The sequence below is a fragment of the Dama dama genome, chromosome 18, assembly GCF_033118175.1.
Source record: "Dama dama isolate Ldn47 chromosome 18, ASM3311817v1, whole genome shotgun sequence".
In the NCBI taxonomy this organism is placed as follows: domain Eukaryota; kingdom Metazoa; phylum Chordata; class Mammalia; order Artiodactyla; family Cervidae; genus Dama; species Dama dama.
The window spans coordinates 112,754,242-112,772,975 of record NC_083698.1 but is presented as its reverse complement, the minus strand read 5'-3'; the positions used below and the strand labels follow the sequence as shown (position 1 = coordinate 112,772,975).

The following is an 18,734-nucleotide window of genomic DNA, read 5'->3' as shown; positions in this document are numbered from 1 at the left end:
CCCACTTGAATTGCACATGATCAGAAACCGACTTGTGTCTGAACAGTTCACAGACACGTAACTCCTGGGAAGTCAGAATGGCAAGCGTTGTTGTCATAAAGGCGGGGTTTCGAGCGTAAAGCTGGGTTTCTTGAATTTGGGGTCCAGATTCTGAAGGTTATTTTGATACTACTTCTTTTCCTTTTAGTCCACTTTGGAAAAGCAAATCCGGGTTTGTTTTCTTTATTTGCTGGATAATCCTTTGTATCAAATAGCACGTGAAACAGCTCCAGGAAAGACACTTGCTTGGCATCACACCCGTCACCCTCACTCTGTCCCCAGAGAGGCCGGGGGCGCAGACACACCCTGACGTGCCCCCCGCCCCCACCCATCCCAACTGCCTGGTCATTTTTTACATTTTCTTAATACAAATTTATTTCTAAAAACCTTGCTTAGGGCCTATTTCCTGATAGAATCTTCAACAAGCAGTCATCACTGGCAGAACGGGTGCAGCTGCCCGACGGCCATCCCCGCGCTCTGGCCGGCGTTCTTGCTCATGTGTGCACACAGGCGTGTTTCTAGCTCCACATCCGTGTATGGAATCAGACAATCCATAACCCACCCTCTGTATGTGCAGTCCGTCAGGAAGACAGATCCGATTCCCTCTCTTCCCTCTCTCCAGAGTCCCAGGAGACAGGGCCCAAGGAGGTTTCGGGAAATGAGATGCGCACGGCCCGCGGGCCCATCTCGCTGGAGAAGGCCATCCCGCCCTCAGCGATGGTCGGGGCTGCTCATGCGGCCCCAGGCCTTGGTCCCGTCACATCCTCAGGGCGCATGGTGCTCAGACACGGCCGGTCACTGCTCTGTGACTCTGTCGGGCAGAGGAGACGGCTGGGAAGACGCTGGTCACTGCAGGGCGGCGGGCCGCGCGGCCCCCTCTGAACAATAGACCCAGCTCCTTCCCTCTCTGGCCCAGCGTGTTAGTCAGAGACCGAGATGTGTAATTAAATATTTCTGGCGCCCAGAGGGAGCACATTTACACTTCTAAGAGAAACTGCTAAGCTAAGGGATAATTAGCATCACATGCGAGGGCTTGCTCTGGAGGAACTCTGTCTCTGTCTCTGTCTCTCTCTCGTGGCCGTGTGCAGTGACATACACTAACGCCGCTCTCTGTAAAAACGGACAACCCTTACTTTGCCAGCTAATTAGCGGTGGCCAGTGTCATTTTTGTGATGTTGCAGCTAGTAATATGAGCCCAGTTGCATAGTCACAAAAGTGATCATTGGAAACTGTGACTGTACTGCAGGGACAGTGTGGGAAGCCCCCTTTCTGAGCCTCTCACGACCTCTGACCTTTGCTTGCTGTTGGTTGCATGGCGGTTGGTTTGTATCACTAACCGTTCTCTCTCGGCGAATTCCTCCTGTTGCAGTATGCGCGGTAGCCACTTTTCTCAATGTTTGGCCTCTTGCTGACTGACGATTTGTTCCAGTAAAGTAAACCAGACAGCCGTGCGTTGCTCCTCTCCATGAATAACCCGCGTCTCTGTCTCGGGTCGACCAGATGGACGCTGTGTGGACTCTGTGCTGCTTCTGCTTTGCCCCTTGCGATGCTCTGTGTGGTAACAACACAAGCGCCTGGTTCTCTGTGATAAACTTCTCCACTGCAGCAGCACCCCGGACCTCACTGCCCGCCTCCTCTGTTGCTCACGGCTGTCAACAAGTAGGGTTAGCACAGGGCGGGGCTGGCGTGGATGTCAAATTGCAGCGAGACCTCCCTGGGCACCCACCCCTGCCCCAGGCAGCTGGTCACAACATGCGTGCAAGAATAACACTTTAAACAGGTCCCACAGGAGAGACCGGCACGGGGAAGTCCGTGCAGGCAGGAACCCCCTTCTCAGTGACATTTCTTAGCCAGGGAGGTGATGCTCACTGCGTTCTGCCAAAGGGCAGCCTGACCAGCCGTACAGGGGGCTCCGCTGGTCTGCCGATCCCTTACAGTGTCCTTGGCCGGACCCACACAGTTTGGAGAACACCCTCTGGTTGTTACATTTATTTCTTTTTCAATGGGCCCGTTTGTGCTTGGTCCCATCAGAAAAAAAAATGAGCAAAACTGGGTGACTGACCAAAAGTTGGCTTTAGCCTTTAGAAACATGGGCAGGACCTTCAGGCAGGAAATAGAACTGGAGAGGCCAAGCCGAGGTGGTCCACACATTAAAGGTGCAGAGACAGAGAAGTGTCCAGCATGACTTGCCCTCTGAAGGCGCCGGGCCTGTAGCAGCAAGCCGCCCCAGCTCCCGGCTCTGCACACACACAGACAGTGCGTGCATCCAGGCATGATGCACACACACACACACACACACGACCTGTATGGGCCTGGCGGGCTCCCCGCCACTCACACTTGAGGCACGTCCTCAGGGTCTGGCATCTGTTCTGTCGGAGCCGAAGCTCGCGTTGCCTTGACAACCTGAGTCTGGAAAGGGAGGTTTAGAAGGAGGAGCGGGCGGGTCTATTTTCCAGTCTCTTTCATCCTCAGAAGGCAGAGCACTTTCCAGGGACCCCACACCCCTGCGCCCTCAGCTCTGAGCCATCCGCATTCCCTCTGCCCCAAGCCTTGGCCCAGCTGCCAGCCCGAGCGGTGATGACACGGCCTCGGGGAGCAGCCTATGGGCCCAGGTCCTCACCCCCAGCGGGAGGGCTGGGCCCAGGCGTGGCCACCCCGGGCCCGTCTTAGTGGGACTGCACGGCCAGGCCCGCCGCCCTCGTGCTGGTCAGGAGAGTGGAGTCTCCCTTAGAGGCACCTGTTCTGTTCGGTCCACAGTGGAAGTGGGAGCTCAGCCCGGCTCCAATATCTGGGCATTAGCGTCATTGTGCATGATGCTGGAATACCCCTCAGCTCCTCCATCAGACTCCACCCTGGGCTTCCTACAAGCCCCACACCCTCTCAGGCTTTCCTGGCAAAAGGACCCGCTGACTGAATGTCCACATTCAGCTATCTCCGCGCTGAGCGGGCAAGCCCTAGCAGAGAAACGTGACATTTTCCCATTTCCGGCATAAAGTAAGAGGTTTTTCTCCACTGTCATCCTTTTCAAAATTTTATTTTCCGCCTTAAATTGTGTAGATTCACACTCACAGCCCATCTTACACACCCACTCACACACTTTCCCTTCCAATTAACCAAAACTCTGTGTTTGCTTTTCTTCATTTAGGAAGATTTTCCTGAGAACTTGGATGTACTTTGTAAACATGTTTACTTCTTTCATTGAATTACAAAAAATTTCGAGCTTACACAGTGAATTTTAAACCATGCTCTGTTTTGATTTAGGACTTGGGTACAAAATCCTAATCTATGCTTCTTGTTAATTTTCATAAACTCTGATCTAAAGTCTGCACAACAGAGTTGTTTTACATAAAATCAGGTTTATAAAAATGGAAAAATTTGTCTTGGACATAGTTGAGGTTTCTCCAAAATTTACATGTCCTTACAAAACTGACAGATCAAGAAATGTCTTTAAGATGCTGTTTTGAGATGTCACGGTAATAATACATTCTAGTATGATGTCTAGACTGTAAGAAATTCAGAGTGTAAAGTGCGAAACTCAAAAATTTCAGTGAGGAGTCTAGACATGCCACAACAAAAGTCAAATTAACTAGAGCAACAGGAGGAAAGGGCAGGGAGGACCGGAGGGGTGGCCCAAGCCGATGGACCGGCTGACCCGAGGCCAGAGTTCATGCTTATTAAGGGATAAAGCAAACTGCACAAATGTAAGAATTGTTTTCAAAGCTCTGTCTAATAATGTAATATTGGAAAGAAAAATAAACCTTGGAAAATGTGTGTGTAATTTTGATTTTCTTTGTCAAAACAGGCCATTACAGAACAATGTCCACGAGACGGTCTGTTTGCTTTGGCTGCGGGCTGTTTGGTGACTGCTATGGAGCCTAGCACACAGTCATAACTTCTGTGTCTCTCTTTATTTCAGAAAAGTAAACAAGTGCTACAGGGGCCGTTCTTGTCCAATAATTGTCCACTGCAGGCAAGTACAACTTCACCCTGGATTAACACGTGTCCGCTGCCTCAAAAGTAAACACTGTTAAATATAGGAGCTCAGCTTCCTAATTGCTTAATAACATATCTAACTGGTGCTTCTTAAGGAAACAGAGGATAATAGCTTATTTTGTGTTAAACCTCCTGGGGCCGCTACGCGAGCACCTTGCGATGGTGTGTGTGTTGTGTGGTTGGGTCTCAGCCCAACACCCTTTGCAGACATGTGGAACTGTGCCAAGCACTCGGGGCTACTGGTGGACGGGACAGAACCTGGAATCAGAGGAGTGGCCTTTGGGTGAAGGTTCAGTGGCTCATGTCCTTGAGAAGGTTACACCCAGCGTGGAAGAGAGATCCCCTGGAAGAGAGCCCCCTCCAAGGGTGGGCTCCACACCCGCCTGCATCAGGGACGCAGTGTCTCTGTCTTCCAGAACGCATCACAGACTGTTCCCTCTGCCTGGGGTAAAGGAGAACTAGGTCTCCAAAGACAAACACCGAGTCTGCCCATTCCGTCAAGAGTGTGTGCGTGCACTAGGCTGGGTGTGTTCTACGTGTGTGTGTCTGGGTGTGCATGTGTCTGGGGGTGTGTCTGTGTATGCACCTGCGTGAGTGTATGTGAGTGTGTGTCTGCATGCGTGTGTGCATGCACAAGTCTGCATGTGTTCTGTGTGTGCCTGAGTGTGTGTGTGAGTGCATGCACCCAAGTGTGTGTCTCTGTGTATGCATCTGCGTGAGTGTGCATGTGAGTGCACGCAGCCATGCATGCAGTGTGTGTCTGCATGTGTCTGGGTGTGCATTTCTGAGTGTGTGCACCCATCTGAGTGTGTGTCTCAGTGTGTGTGTGCATCTGCATGTGTGTGAGAATGTCTGAGTGTGTATGTAATTGCATACACACACCTGAGTGTGCATCTGTGTGTGTATGTGTGTGTGTGAGTGTGTGAGTGTGTGTGTGTCTGAGTGTGTGTGAGTGCATGCACCTGTCTATGTGCATGTGTGTGAGACTGCATGTGTCTGAGTGTGTGTGTGAATGTGTGGGTGTGTGTCTGAGTGTGTGTGTGTATGAGTGTGTATGTGAGTGTGTGTGTCTGAGTGTGTGTGTCTCAGTGTGTGTGTCTGAGTGTGTGTATGTGTCTGAGTGTGTGTCTCAGTGTGTGTGTGTGTGTGTCTGAGTGTGTGTGTCTCAGTGTGTGTGTCTGAGTGTGTGTGTCTGAGTGTGTATGTGAGTGTGTGTGAGTGTGTATGTGAGTGTGTATGTGTCTGAGTGTGTGTGGTGAGTGCATGTGTGAGTGCACCTGTCTATGTGCATGTGTGTGAGACTGCATGTGTCTGAGTGTGTGTGTGAGTGTGTGGGTGTGTGTCTGAGTGTGTGTGTGAGTGTGTATGTGAGTGTGTGTGTGTCTGAGTGTGTGTGTATGTGAGTGTGTGTGTGTCTGAGTGTGTGTGAGTGTGTGAGTGCATGCACCTGTCTGTGTGCATGTGTGTGAGACTGCATATGTCTGAGTGTGTGTGTGTGAGTGTGTGGGTGTGTGTCTGAGTGTGTGTGTGTGGGTGTGTGTGTGAGTGTGTGTGTGTCTGTCTGTGTGTCTGAGTGTGTGTGTGTGTATGTGTCTGAGTGTGTGAGTGTGTATGTGAGTGTGTGTGTGTCTGTGTGAGTGTGTGTTCTGAGTGTGTATGTGAGTGTGTGTGTCTGTGTGTGTGTGTGTGAGTGTGTGTGTCTGAGTGTGTATGTGATGTGTGGGTGTCTGAGTGTGTGTGTCTGAGTGTGTGAGTGTGTGTGTGTCTGAGTGTGTGTGTCTGTGTGTGTCTGAGTGTGTGTGTTGAGTGTGTGTCTGAGTGTGCATGTGAGTGCACGCAGCCATGCATGCAGTGTGTGTCTGCATGTGTCTGGGTGTGCATTTCTGAGTGTATGCACCCATCTGAGCATGTGTCTCAGTGTGTGTGTGCATCTGCATGTGTGTGAGAGTGTGTCTGAGTGTGTATGTAAGTGCATACACACACCTGAGTGTGCATCTGTGTGGGTGTGTATGTGAGTGTGTGTGTGTGTGTGTGTGTGTTCTGAGTGTGTGTGTCTGAGTGTGTATGTGTGTGTGTGTCTGAGTGTGTGTGAGTGTGTATGTGAGTGTGTGTCTGAGTGTGCATGTCTGAGTGTGTGTGTGAGTGCATGCACCTGTCTGTGTGCATGTGTGTGAGACTGCATGTGTCTGAACATGAGTGTCATGTGTGTACATTTGCATCCGTGTGTGTGTCGTGTGTGTCCCTGAGGGAGGAGGAGTACAGAGTATGGTTTGGGTCCCCGGGAAGTGGACCAGAACACCCTTGACCCACCCGAGGAGCAGCTCCAGTCGGCATTGGTTCCAAAGCAGGTCTGGGAGGAGCCTTCGGGGGCTGGCGCGTCACTGGAGCCCCAGTGACCTCAGCGTGGCTGTGTCCCCACCCCACTGTGCTATGCAGGGTGGTTCTCTTTCCACCTGAGGCTTTTTCTGCTCTTTGAGAAATACGTTGACACCAAAACCAGTGACTCTTTGCTGTGAAAGGACAACCGACAGACTTCCGGGTTAGCAGCCAGCCGGCAGGTCTGAGACAGAGCAGACACAGTGGCCACGCAGGTCCCCGGGGCCTGAAACAGAGACACGTCCCTCCCAAGTCAGCGGGTTCTGCCAGGAGCGAGCGTGTCAGCGCCTCCGCCCGCTGCAGGCGCCGGTGGGCTGAGGACAGCCTGCTGGACCGACAGCCCGCTCAGGGCACCGCGCGAGGGAGCAGAGACGCTGGGCCGCCCCCCAAAGGGCCACCTTCCTTTCCCCTTGCCGCCTGCTGCCGAGCCACGACTTGAAACACCCTCACAACCCTCGTCCCGAGGAGGACTTTCCACTGGGGCCGAGGGAGGCTGCAAGGAGGCTGCAGGAGGAGATGGGGGTGGACGGGGCGGAGGACCGGCCTCCACGGGGTGGGCCTGCCGAGACCTGCAGCCAGCCCCCTGCAGACTGAATACAAGTGCCATCAGCTCTGACACTGCCAGCCAGTTCTTTATTTCCTTTTTCCCTGACAAAATTTGCTGAATCTTTGACCAAAGAGGGGAGAAAAAGGGAAGAAAGGAACAAATCAACACAGGCACAATAGCTAATCCGAACTGCATTTAGCACAGGCCGAAAGAAAGCTTCGCCTCCTCCTCCTCTCCCTCTTCCTCCCCTCCCCCTCCTCTTCCTCCCCCCTCCCCCACCTTCCTCCTCCCCTTCCTCCCCTCCCCCTCCTCCCTCCCCCTCACCTCCCTCCTCCCCCTCCCCTCTCCCTCCCCCCTCCCCCTCCCCTCTTCCTCCCCCTCCTCCCCCTCCTCCCCCTCCTCCCTCCCCCTCCCCCCTGACCTTCCTCCCCTCCCCCTCCTCCTCCTCCCCATCTCCTCCCTCCTCCTCCCTCCTCCTCCCCTCCCGCCCCCCCACGCCCCACTCTGTGTCTCTTCCTCTCCAGTCCCCCACCCTCCCCTCCTCCCGTGGGCCCCCTGATCGCAGAGGGCGCAGGCTGTCGTGGGCACTTGGGGAGTGGGGGCAGCACAGCCTGTCGCGTCCTCATCTCTCTCCTTCTGTTGGCAGCGACGGTGCGGGCAGGAGTGGCACCTACGTCCTGATCGACATGGTTCTCAATAAGATGGCCAAAGGTAAGACTCTGAGCGGCTGCTCTGCGAGGCGCCAGCCCAGCGATGGTGTTGCCATGGCAACCTCGGTGCCGCAGTCACAGAGAGCCGCGGGGAAATTAGCCTGTTGTCCCTTTCCTGAATTGCAGGGAAGCTGTTTGCAGCAAGCACGTTCATTTCTGAGGGTCCTCCTTTGTCGCTACCTCCGCCCGGGGTCGCACAGCGGGCTTAGGGCACAGTGGGCGATCCACGTCCTGTGTTAACATCACAAGTGGGGAGAAGGCCATCTTGATCTTCCAGGGCTGCAGTAGCTCAGAAGAGCCTTAAACAAACCCTCCCTGTTGTTAGAACTGTATTTGCAAAATTCAGAGCCTAGACTCTCTGGCGGAGACTATCTCTGCAGTAGCCCCCCTTTATCTCTGGCGGAGACTGTCTCTGCAGTAGCCTCCCTTCAGACGCCCCGCGTGTAACAGCGTCTGGGCACTTGGGCTCGGAGGACTGTGATCTGAGCACGGACCCTGGGTGAGCTCGTGGCTTGGGTGGGGTTTAGTCCCTGAGAGTGCGGGGACTGAGGGGGCTGGCAGCTGCCCAGTGCTCCACACGCCAGACCTGTGAGGTGTCCCCTGAGAGGCCGGTGCTGTCCAGAGCCAAGTGGGAGATTCCCTCGGACCCACCTCTAGGGGAACCAGGCACATGTCAGCGGGGAGACCCCAGACTGACCTACGGAGGTCCCTCCTTGTCCTCGGCCTCTGGGGACTTGGGAAGGAAGCCCTGGGATGGTGCCGTCTCACGGTCTCCTTCCCGCCAGAGGAAACACCGTCTCCTCTACATGGACACACACCTGTGCACACACGCACACGTGTGTCTTTAGCTAGGGTGCCTAGCTTCCAGGAGCCCACCCATCACCCTTTGCCTGGCAATAAGCGCAGACACCTGTTGCAGAAGTGGGTTTCTATACATCGTCAGACAAGTGCCAGCAACTCTGAAATAGGCGTCTTTCTTACTCCATCTTCTCCCGGTTAAAAGAAAAGCAGAAAAGCAGAACACACCTCTAGCCCAAGGATATGGTTTCGTGAAGATGAAACGATGGCCATCGTGTTACACGCAGGAGTAGAGAGCATGGGCGGGTTCCGAGCCCTACCCTGGGAACCAGAGGACCAGCCGGGACCCAGGCAGGCCCCCACCCCGTGGGTGCCACAGGCTTCCTGCCAGCTGCGGGGGGTGGGGACGGCGGGCCAGCACGCACACCAGAGGCCGTCTCTCACACCCGAGGCAGCGGCGGTGCTGAGACGTGCAGACAAAGCAGCAGCAAGCCCGATGCAAACGCACCGTTCAGATGATGCTCTTAATTATGTGACTTGGTCTTAGATCCACAAAGCTAACTCTAGTGGGAAGGTCGTTTGTGCCTCTGTGTCTCGTCGACTGGGTCTGGCTCTTCATTTGCAAGCGCATGGTTTCTGCAAACCCAGAGTCTCCGCGGGACTCCTGCCTCCTCTCCACCCTTGCCCCCCCACCCCCCACCGTCAGGCCCAGAGTGCTTCCACCTGCTAAACCAAACACCTTTTGGGAATGTGGGTCATCTCTAACGTTTGAGGAGATGTCTGTGTGAGCAGGCAGGTGGCACGTGGCCTCACGGGCACACACCTCCACGTGGAGTCTGGCTCCCCCCAAGGAGCGGGCCCCAGCAGCATTGGAGGGGGTCAGTGTCCGGCTCGCTGGTGTGATATCACCGGGCGCTGAGCAGAACCACAGCCCAGGGCAGGGGCGGCGACTCCCCTTCCCAGCTGGCCCCGACCCCCGACCCCGCATTCACCGGCCGGTCCTGCCTGCCGCGTCCTGTCAGATTTCACTGGAAGTGCAGGCTGGCGGCAACAATGTGAGCCCAGCCATGTGGAACCGGCCCGGGAGGGTGGGCGCTGGGCCCTTTCTGAGATCAGTCACCCCTCACTCTGCTCCTGACCTGCTCCCCTCTGCCCTAGGCGCCCACGCTGTGCCATCCCCTGACCTGGGGCCCGGCCGCGGTCCCGGGCAGATCAAAGGGCAGGGCGGCGCCTCAGCCGGCGAGGGGCCCTTTCCCGGGCCGCCCCAGCGAGCGGCCACCAGGGTTTTGTCCTGGGCCCGGCCGTGGGGCCCGGGCGGTGGGGGCGCCTTTGTCTGGCCTGAGAAGCCGGAGGCCCGACTGCCCGCCTGTGTTCATCAAATGATCAAAGGCCGCAGGCCTGGACATGAAGGCTTTCTTCCCGTCTCCTTTTCTTAAAAGGAATGACTTGCAGGAGGACCGGAGAAGGCCTCTCCTGCAGCCGGGCCCCTGCGTCAGCCCTGGGCCCCGAGGCCCGCGGGGGACGCTCAACGGCCGGGCTGGGCCACTACCTGGGGCCTGGGCTGTTAACGCGTGGACTGGGGGGGCGATTCGGCATCTGAATGGGGAGCTGCTGCTCCGCCAGGTGGTGGGTAAGCAGGAGACCCTGGAAAATCCTTCTGCATGTTTTTCCTGTGGCCGCAAATACAGGCTGCAAATTTTGAACTCAGGGTTAACATTTTTGGTAGAATCAGGGTTTGGTAATGTTCCTCTCTCATGGACAAAAATGCAGCAACACTGGTTTTGCAGCCAAAGTACTTTCCAAGCCGTGCCTTTTACATTTTTGTCCGAGACTTCTCTTTGCCCAGGGTTTTTCATATTTCACCACAATTTTTTAAATGAATGGAGAGCGCCAGACAGATGGAGGGGCTTCCCAAGGATCGCGTTGGCTGGGTTGTTGGGAGGCGGCAGCCTCGCTGGCTGGGGGCTGCTAAGCAGGAGCCCCGCCTCTGCGAAGCCGGCCATGCCGCCTGAGCCCCCACCACTGGGGTGTCCGCGGGCCCGGGCCAGCCTGGGAGCCCATCCCTTTTGTTTGGCGGGAGCTGCAGGACTGGGATTTCATCGCACAATGCGGAGCGTGGGCCCGAGTCCGCAGGTGCGCCCGGAGACGCCCTGGAAGCTCACGTCGGCAGGGAGTTGGTTCTAGATGGTCTCAGCACGGAGCGTGAATGGCGATGTCCAGCACCTGCATGGCCATCTGTCCAGCCCCTGGTCTCCATCCTCAGCAAGCTCACCTATTTCCTGTTTCCCTGTCACACTGTGGCTTCGGTGAACATCTCGTCCAAGGGGGTGTATCACCTCCCCTGTGCCTCCTGTCTCTGTGGCTCCGACGTCTCCAGGGACCTCGAGTGGTGGAAGCACACAGGGTGTGTCCCTTTGAGTCTGCCTTCTCTCTGAGCATCACGTCCTGGGGTTCAGCTGAGCTGCAGCAGGTGTCGGGATCACCTCCCTGGTTGAGGCGGAGCAGCATTCCCCTCCCGGGATGGACTACGCTTACCTTGTTCACCATCCATCCGGGGACACGGGTTCCCTGCACCTTTCAGCTGTTGGGTCAATACTACTCCAATCATGGTGTGCAAATATCTGTTTGGCTTCTGCTCTCAGATCTTTGGGGTTAACCCAGAGTGGAATTGCTGGGTCATGTGGCCTTGTTACTTGATTTCCCGAGGAGCTCCATTACTGTTTTCTGCAGCAGCTGCACTGTTTTCCAGTCCCAGCAGCAGCGCACAAGGAAGGACTGTGGTTGGTTTCCCCACACCGGCATGAACACTGTCGTTTTCTGGGGCTTTGACAGTAGCCATCCTCGTGGCCGAGAGGTCTCACTGCGATTTTGCTTTGCATTTTCCTGAAGATGAGAAATGTCAAGCATCTTTTCATGTGCCTGTCGACCCTTTGGATATTTCCTTTGGGGAAATGACATTCAAATTCTTTTTTTCCATCTTTTAACTGGGCTGTTTGGTTGTTATTGCGTTGTGGGTGTTCTTTATATATTGAGGATATCAACCCCTTATCAGATACGTGGTGGTGCAAATACTTCCTCCCATTCTGGGAGAAATATCAATTCTCCTTGAACTTTAAAACCCAGCGCTCCTCCAGAGCTGCACTGCTGAGTCAGCAGCCGCCAGCCACACGTGGCAGCTTATGTGGTGAGATTAAAACACGGACCACGCGCTGAGCACCCCAACAGCACAGGTGCCCAGGGCCTGCCACACGGACGGTGCAGAGAAGGCCTCCTAGGCAGGAAGCCCCGTGCGGTGGCTCTGCTCCAGGGAACGTGCCGAGGGTGGTCATGTGTGCACACGTGTCCAGACCGCCGTCTCTCTGTCTCCCTGGGCCCCTGGCCCTGCGTCTCCCCTTCTGTGACCCCCTTGACTGGTCTCTTCTGCTCACGGTGGTCGGTGGGATGTAAGACCCCAAGAGAGGGGTCTTCTGGGGCCGTGCCTACTCTTTCCTGCGGGACCCAGGTCCCAGCCCCGGACTGTGGGGTGGGCGCCCTCCCCAGCCCCTTTGCCCTCTCATGGGTCCTTCTGCTCCTCTCGGCCACCACAGCCATCCTATTCCATACCGTCCCGGAAAATACTGGGCTGGACCATGGAAGTGCCTTCCAACCTGCTATTGACTGAGCACCAGGACTCGGCAGCGAGCAAGACGGGAGGCGAGCCCATCCTCCTGGGTCTGCACTCGGCGGAGAGAAACGGGCGGTGTCCGCAGCTCAGCGGGCTGCTGAGTGCCGTCGAGGCCCCGGGGTGCAGGGCTGGGGTCTCCTTTGCCCCCGGTCCTCATCACAGAGCCCTGCGTGCATCTGTAGCCCATCCTCACAGCACCGAGGGCCCTGAGGGCTCACCGATTCTGACGCCTGGTTGCAAACTGAGAAAGTATATCTCCAAGGTTTGGGGGCTTGCTGGGAAGCACCCAGCTGGCCGGGCAATGCAGAGCCCCGGCCTTGCTGCAAACTGGCCAAACCCCAGCGGCTGAGGGGGGTGTGGTCAGCACAGCAGAGATGCCGCCAGACTGCGTGGGCCAGGGACAGGGTGGAGCGGGCAGCTGGTCCGTTACAGCCACAACGGAAACTCTGCCAGGGAGGGGAGACGGAGATCGGACGATGGGGCCCTGGAACTGCCAGCTCGCTGATTCAGGTCCACCTGGTGCCACGGATAAGGAGCACATAGAGCTGGTCCCAGCAGGACTGACTTGGCGCTGCTGGCCAAGAGGGCTGAGGGGGAAGAATCCCGGGGTCTGTGCCCACGGGGCTCTGCAGGGAGGGCTGAGCTGACCCCAGCTGTGGACGCACACATGGATGACCCTTTCACGGGCAGGACTGATTGGGAGAGGCAGGCTGCAAAGAACAGGGTACGTCGGGGGAAACGGCTCACTTTTATGTTTGGCTGAAGCACAAAGACCCAGCAGAAAACGGATTCTATAGACCGGTCTGCCTTCTGCGTGGCTTCAAGGTGATAAGGCCCTGTCTTCAGCTCGTTGGAGTTTCAGGCTGAGAGGAGTGTTCAGAACTGGGGAGAAGAGAGTCTTCCTTTTGCTTGGAGAACTTGTGTCCTGGGAGGTGACACGTGCCCACCTCTTCCCTTGTCCTTCTCTCCATTTGGAGCTGAGACTCAGGTGGGGGTAGGGGTCCAGGAGCAGCATGGCTGGGGGTGTGACCCAGGCCTGGGTGACATGATACACAAAATGAATTAATTGGAGAGAAATGAGACGAATGGAACCAACTGTTCCTGGAAAACTTCCTGACAAGCCCATCATCTGATCTGGATAGTTTTGTGAACTGTATCCCACAATTTGCCTCCTAAATGGTCTCCAGCCTGTGGATCACGCCTGGGCAGGTACAGCTGACCGTTCTTCCCTCTCTCCCACCTGCCGACAGGTGGACTGGGGCCCTGTGCCCCTCGGACCACAGCAGGGGCTCCTGGCCAGAGTGGCCACCCCCGCCCCATGCCTCTCGGGGGTCAGACCCACTCATACAGCCCCCAGGCTTCTCCTCCCTCCTCACTCACCCAAAGCGAAACCAGGAGACCTGGCTGGACCCCCTCTGCCGCCAGTACAGGGCCGTCCCTCCCGGAGCGCCCCCTTCTCCTGGACAGGCAGCAGCCAGCCTGTCCTCTGGGTCGTCCTCTCAGTCGTCCCCAAACCCAGCCTGTCCCCGTCCCCAAGAGCGTCATCCCTGTCTGTCCTGCTGGCCCTGGCAGGCCTGGCTCTCCATATTTAGTGGCATCACTGCAGCTCAGAGGCCGCGAGAGTCCTCCTGCCGCACAGGTGCCCTGCAGAGCCATGTGGCCACTCTGCTCCCAGCTGCCTCCCCAACCCCATGCACCATCTCTCTGGAGGCCTCTGAGGCCCAGGAAACATGCCCCAGCCCCTTTCAGCAATAGTTCACAGCGCCTCACCAGGTGGTGAGGGTCTGTCTCTGCTCCTGCTGAGGACCTCTTGTCCCTTGCGGGTGATGGGAAGTCCCAGAGCACAACCACCCAGTCACTGGGGAGACGTGGTCCAAATGCTCTGTTAAGAAGGACTCTGAGGCCTGTGCTCTGGGCAGGCAGTGGGGTCAGGGACCAGGCCTCTGTCACTTTGCATTAGTGACCCCCCAAGAAAACTCCTGTAGAACATTCTGTGACAAGTGCTGACGTCCCTGCTACTGTCACGAGCTCACAGTGTCCCTGGGGCCTCCCTGGGCCCCTGTGTCTCCTTTCACCAGGAGAGGAGGCAGGCGGCAGGGTTAGGGTGGTCAGGGGCGGGGTTAGGGGTGATCTGGGGCGGGGTTAGGGGTGATCTGGGGGTGGGGTTAGGGGGCTTGTCGGGGTGGGGCTAGGGTGATCAGAGGCGGGGTTAGGGGTGATCAGGGGATGGGGTTAGGGGACTTATCAGGGGGCAGGGTTAGGGTTGTGATCAGGGGGCAGGGTTGGGGGTGTGATCAGGGAGCGGGGCTAGGGTGATCAGAGGGCGGGGTTGGGGTGGTCAGGAGGCGGGGTTAGGGTTGTGATTGGGGCGGGGCTACGGTGATCAGGGGGCGGGGTAGGGGTGATCAGAGGGTGAGGTTAGGGGGCTTATCAGGGGGCAGGGTTAGGGGTGTGATCAGGGGACAGGGTTGGGGTGATCCAAACAGGGAGCGAGCGTCTGACGACTCCGGCCTCACAGCTTCTCCTGGCCTTCCCGCCCACCCTTCCTCTACCAGTTTAACCGTCTCCCTTTCCTGATGCCCTGCGTCTCCAGCCGCCGAGTGCTCGCGGGCCCGCGGGTTCCAGGTCTGGGTGTTGATCCCGGGGGTGCGTACCGCTCCCGGGTGGCCCTGACGGAGCATCGCCGGACACGTCACGAGGTTCCAGTGCCTCCTGGCGTGTTACATGGTGGTGACCTTACTGGGGCGATACACACACAGTCCTACTTGTGTTTTTTATGAAGATTTGGAGGCATCCCAGTTTCTCCTGAAAAAAATGTTTTCGAGTTAGTTTCTAAAAGCTTGAGAAGTACCTGGGCTATTTGGGTTCTGAGGTCCCCGATTATCAGTGAACAAGATGCTCATTTGTCTCCTTCATCCCGGCGAAACCTCATGAAAGGGAGATTACAGTTAATCTAGAGAGCCTGCAAAAAATCGTCCTAGTTGTAATTTTAACAAATCTTCCATCGATTCAGAGCATCCGGAAACATGAAGTAGAAACTGCTTGGCACGGAAGACCCAGCACAGAGTATGCGCTGGTGTGTGCGCATGCACGCGCGCGCGCGCGTGTATATATGTGTGTGCGTGCTCCCCGGGGAGCGTATGGGAGCCGCCTCCTGTGAGCACAGTGGGGGGCTGAGGTCTGGAGGGGCACCCCCAGCTAGAGGCACCGTCGTGGGAGGAAGGCTGCCCACTGGCTGCGGTGACAGCCACTCGGCCGGTGCCGAGTGAGGACTCGCACAGTCCCTGCCCAGCCCTTCCTTCCAAAACGGAGGTCAGCCAGCGAGCACAGATCCTGGGGCCCAGCTCAGCGCACGGACAGCTCCGCCCTGGCCCTGGTCCCTTCACGTGTATCTGGCGTTTCCTGGGCCCTCCCAGAGGGTGGGGTTGAGACGGTTTCCTCCTTGCAAAATTCAGACCTTTCTCTCTTGCGCACTCGACACGTAACGTCTTTTATGCTGAAGAGGGAAGGATGCATCGCATCCCTGCAGTGCGGTTCACAAAGCCTTCTGGGTAAAAGCCGGACCAAAAGGAATTTCTGTGTCTGACATGACGTCACCGAGGACGCCGTGGACGCCCTGCCGAAGGGAGAGACGAGGGTGCCTCCTGACCGCGCGCCGCGGTCCCCCGGTCCCGTGGGAGGAGGTGGTGCGACCAGGATCGCCAGTCCCACGCCTCCCTCCGCCCGCTGGCCAGCTCCGGGAGAAATCAACGCAGGCCTGGGAACGAGGCGCCGGTGGCCTATGTGCTCGGTTTTCTCCCACTTGGAATTGATTCGTCATAAAAAACAGCGGTTTTAATATCTTTAATACTAGTGCTCTTTTAATGTCCCTCGTATAATGGCTACTACTTCTATCTAAAGCTCAAAAAACCTCTGTTGTCCTAAAAACGCATTTAACCCATGTATGAGCTCCAGAGCCAATGGCCCCTGGTGCGTTAGGAAGCTGAAGCCCCAGCTGTTGTACGGAGCGGTGCCTGGAATGGCAGCAGGCCAGCCTCTCTCAGGACCCAGCCTGCCAGCCCGTGTGCCTGGAGTCTGCAGCGAGCCCGTGGGATCGTGGGCACCGGGAGAGATGGGTCAGCCTGGACACCCACCTCCTATGTTGCTGGGTCCACGCCCACAGGCTGCCTCCGCCTCAGTTGCACATTCGTGGAGTCACCAGCTTAAACTGACCACAGAACGACTTACATACATTCCTCTCGCGTCTGAACAGTGGTGACGCCTCTCCAGTAGAAGATACTGGAAGCCTGTCCCCTGAACCACACCGACGCTCCCCTGTATTGGTTGTTAGCCCATCTTCTGTCAGAGTTTTATTTGCATCTGCGAAGGCTGAGCACTGAAGAGTTGATGCTTTCAGACTGTGGTGCTGGAGAAGACTCTTGAGAGTCCCTTGGACTGCAAGGAGGTCAAACCGGTGAATAGTAAAGGAAATCAACCTGGATATTCATCAGAAGGACTGATGCTGAAGCTCTAATAATTTGGCCACCTGATGCAAAGAGCCAACTCATTGGAAAATATCCTGATGCTGGGAAAGATTGAAGGCGGGAGGAGAAGGGGATGACAGAGGATGAGATGGTTGGATGGCATCACTGAGTCAATGGACATGAGTTTGAGCAAGCTCGGGAGAAGGTGAAGGACAGAGGAGGCTGGAGTGCTGCAGTCTGTGGGGTCACAAACAGTCACTCTTCACCTCCCTTTCGACCTGGGCAGCGCACCGCGTGTATCCGTTCGCCTGGACTCTAATGTGTGGTCAGTAGAATGGGATTCGTAGAGAGAACTCCATCTAAATGCACTCAAGGGAGCTTCCTATGTGCTTGAGGGATCTAAGTAAATCCTTTTACCTTCGGTGAAGCCTGCTAGAAGGACACACACCTCCCACCCTGCCTGCCCCGAGGCAGCCTGTGCCACTTCCGCACCACAGATCACCAGGATGCTCAGGGCCATGCCTCCCCACCCCTCAGAAGAGGTCCTGCATGGGTGTGCTCTTAAAATGTCTCCCTGCTCGCCTCAGGTGACTAATCACTCCAGTCCTAACGTGCACGGAGACAGTGCTGACCCACCTGATAAATCCATTCCATCTCTGTTTCCAGCTGCACATTTCTAAGCATTCCTTTTATTTCCTCCACTGCTGAGTTTTGGGTTCAGTCTAACCGTGATTCTGAGACATCATGCCCTGGCGTTTCATATTTTAAAGACCCTGTCCAGGGAAAACCTAATGACACTTTCTCTGTCCTCTTTGTCGCTTCCTCGCCCAGCATCACTGCAGTAAATTCAGAGAGATTTTGTCCGTGGCAGCTGATCGGAGGGTCACGCAGATGCTGCCTGGGGAGGGGACCTCCCGTGGCCCAACGTGGAGCCCTGCAGGGAGTCATCTCAGGGTGACCGAGTGATGGGGGTCCGAGACCACATGCCGGATCTCCTGCTCAGACTAGCCTTTCTGGGACAAACGGCTATTGGAAGAGTCTTTCAAACCAGTTTCAAGGCGCAAAGATGCACCTGATCAAACTTAAGAGAGAAGAGAGGGGTTAGGTCTGGACCCCCTGGACCCCCCGAGGCATCGTTGTAAAGGGCTAGGCCCGTCTCCGTCTGACGAACCCGCACCGCACGCACACAGGTGTGACGGAGGTGGGGCTGGGCTGCCCCAGGGGCGGCCGGCCCGGGGTCTCTTCCACATCTGGGTCCTACGACCACCAGCTCTGCGACCCAGACAAGCCTTGATTTCATCTGAATCGGGGGTGGTAACCAGCCTGATGTGTGAAAGGAAGTGTTGACAGGACACCTACCCACTGGGGGGCTGGTGGGTGGGTCCCAGCCAACCCCGCTGTGCCGTCCGCCCAGCCCCTGCGTCTGGCAAGATCTCACTGCAGACACTCACCTCTGACCTGTAAGAGGCTCGGGCGCTGGGGACCCAGCCCAGTTCACTGTTCACCTCCCGGAGGTCCTGGCAAGACAGGAAAGTGAGAGTATATGTGGAATTCATAATTCATGAGATTGCATTTTTAACTCGAATAGTATTGTTTCTGCGGCCACCCAGGCACCTGGAGCCGGACGGGGGGGGGGGGGGGGCGGGCTGGGGGGAGGTGCGGGCGCGTCTGAGGGGTGCTGGGCCACAGCGCCAACCCACCTGTAAGCACACGGGCACCGCAGCCTTCCTTAGCATTCAGAACACTCGCTTCTTGAGGCAGCTATTTAGAAGCCAGCGTTAGGGGTATAAGGTAGATAAGGTTAGTCTACCTTTCCATTTCTCTAAGTGAAAATCCTATGCAAGAGAAGGTAAAGCTTACGTGCTCCGTTCTCTGACTGAAAACTTCCTAGGGACTTCCTGCTGGCCTCGTGGTTGGGACTCAGAGCATTCACTGCCCTGGCCAGGGTTCAGTCCCTGATCAGGGAACAGAGATCTTGCAAGTGTCACAGCCAAAATAATACAAAAGTCTTAAAATGCCACCAGATAAAGCCGAGCAAAGCCCTAGTCTGTCCTGGCCGTGGCTTGCCGTGGTTGTGTGTATCTGCCTCTGATAGCAAGCTTCAGCCCAGCTTTCTTGAGCCAACACAAACGAAAGCCACCTTG

General features: G+C 56.4%; 1 protein-coding gene across 2 annotated transcripts in view; it reads left to right on the top strand.

Annotated features, from left to right (window-relative positions):
* PTPRN2 (protein tyrosine phosphatase receptor type N2) overlaps positions 1–18,734 on the top strand; it is a 600,304-nt gene that overhangs the window by 576,763 nt on the left and 4,807 nt on the right. For both annotated transcript variants that reach the window (XM_061166236.1, XM_061166237.1), the window contains 2 exons: positions 3,956–4,009; positions 7,602–7,666. In XM_061166236.1, the coding sequence (XP_061022219.1) occupies positions 3,956–4,009; positions 7,602–7,666 (119 nt within the window). The remainder of the gene's footprint in view (positions 1–3,955; positions 4,010–7,601; positions 7,667–18,734) is intronic.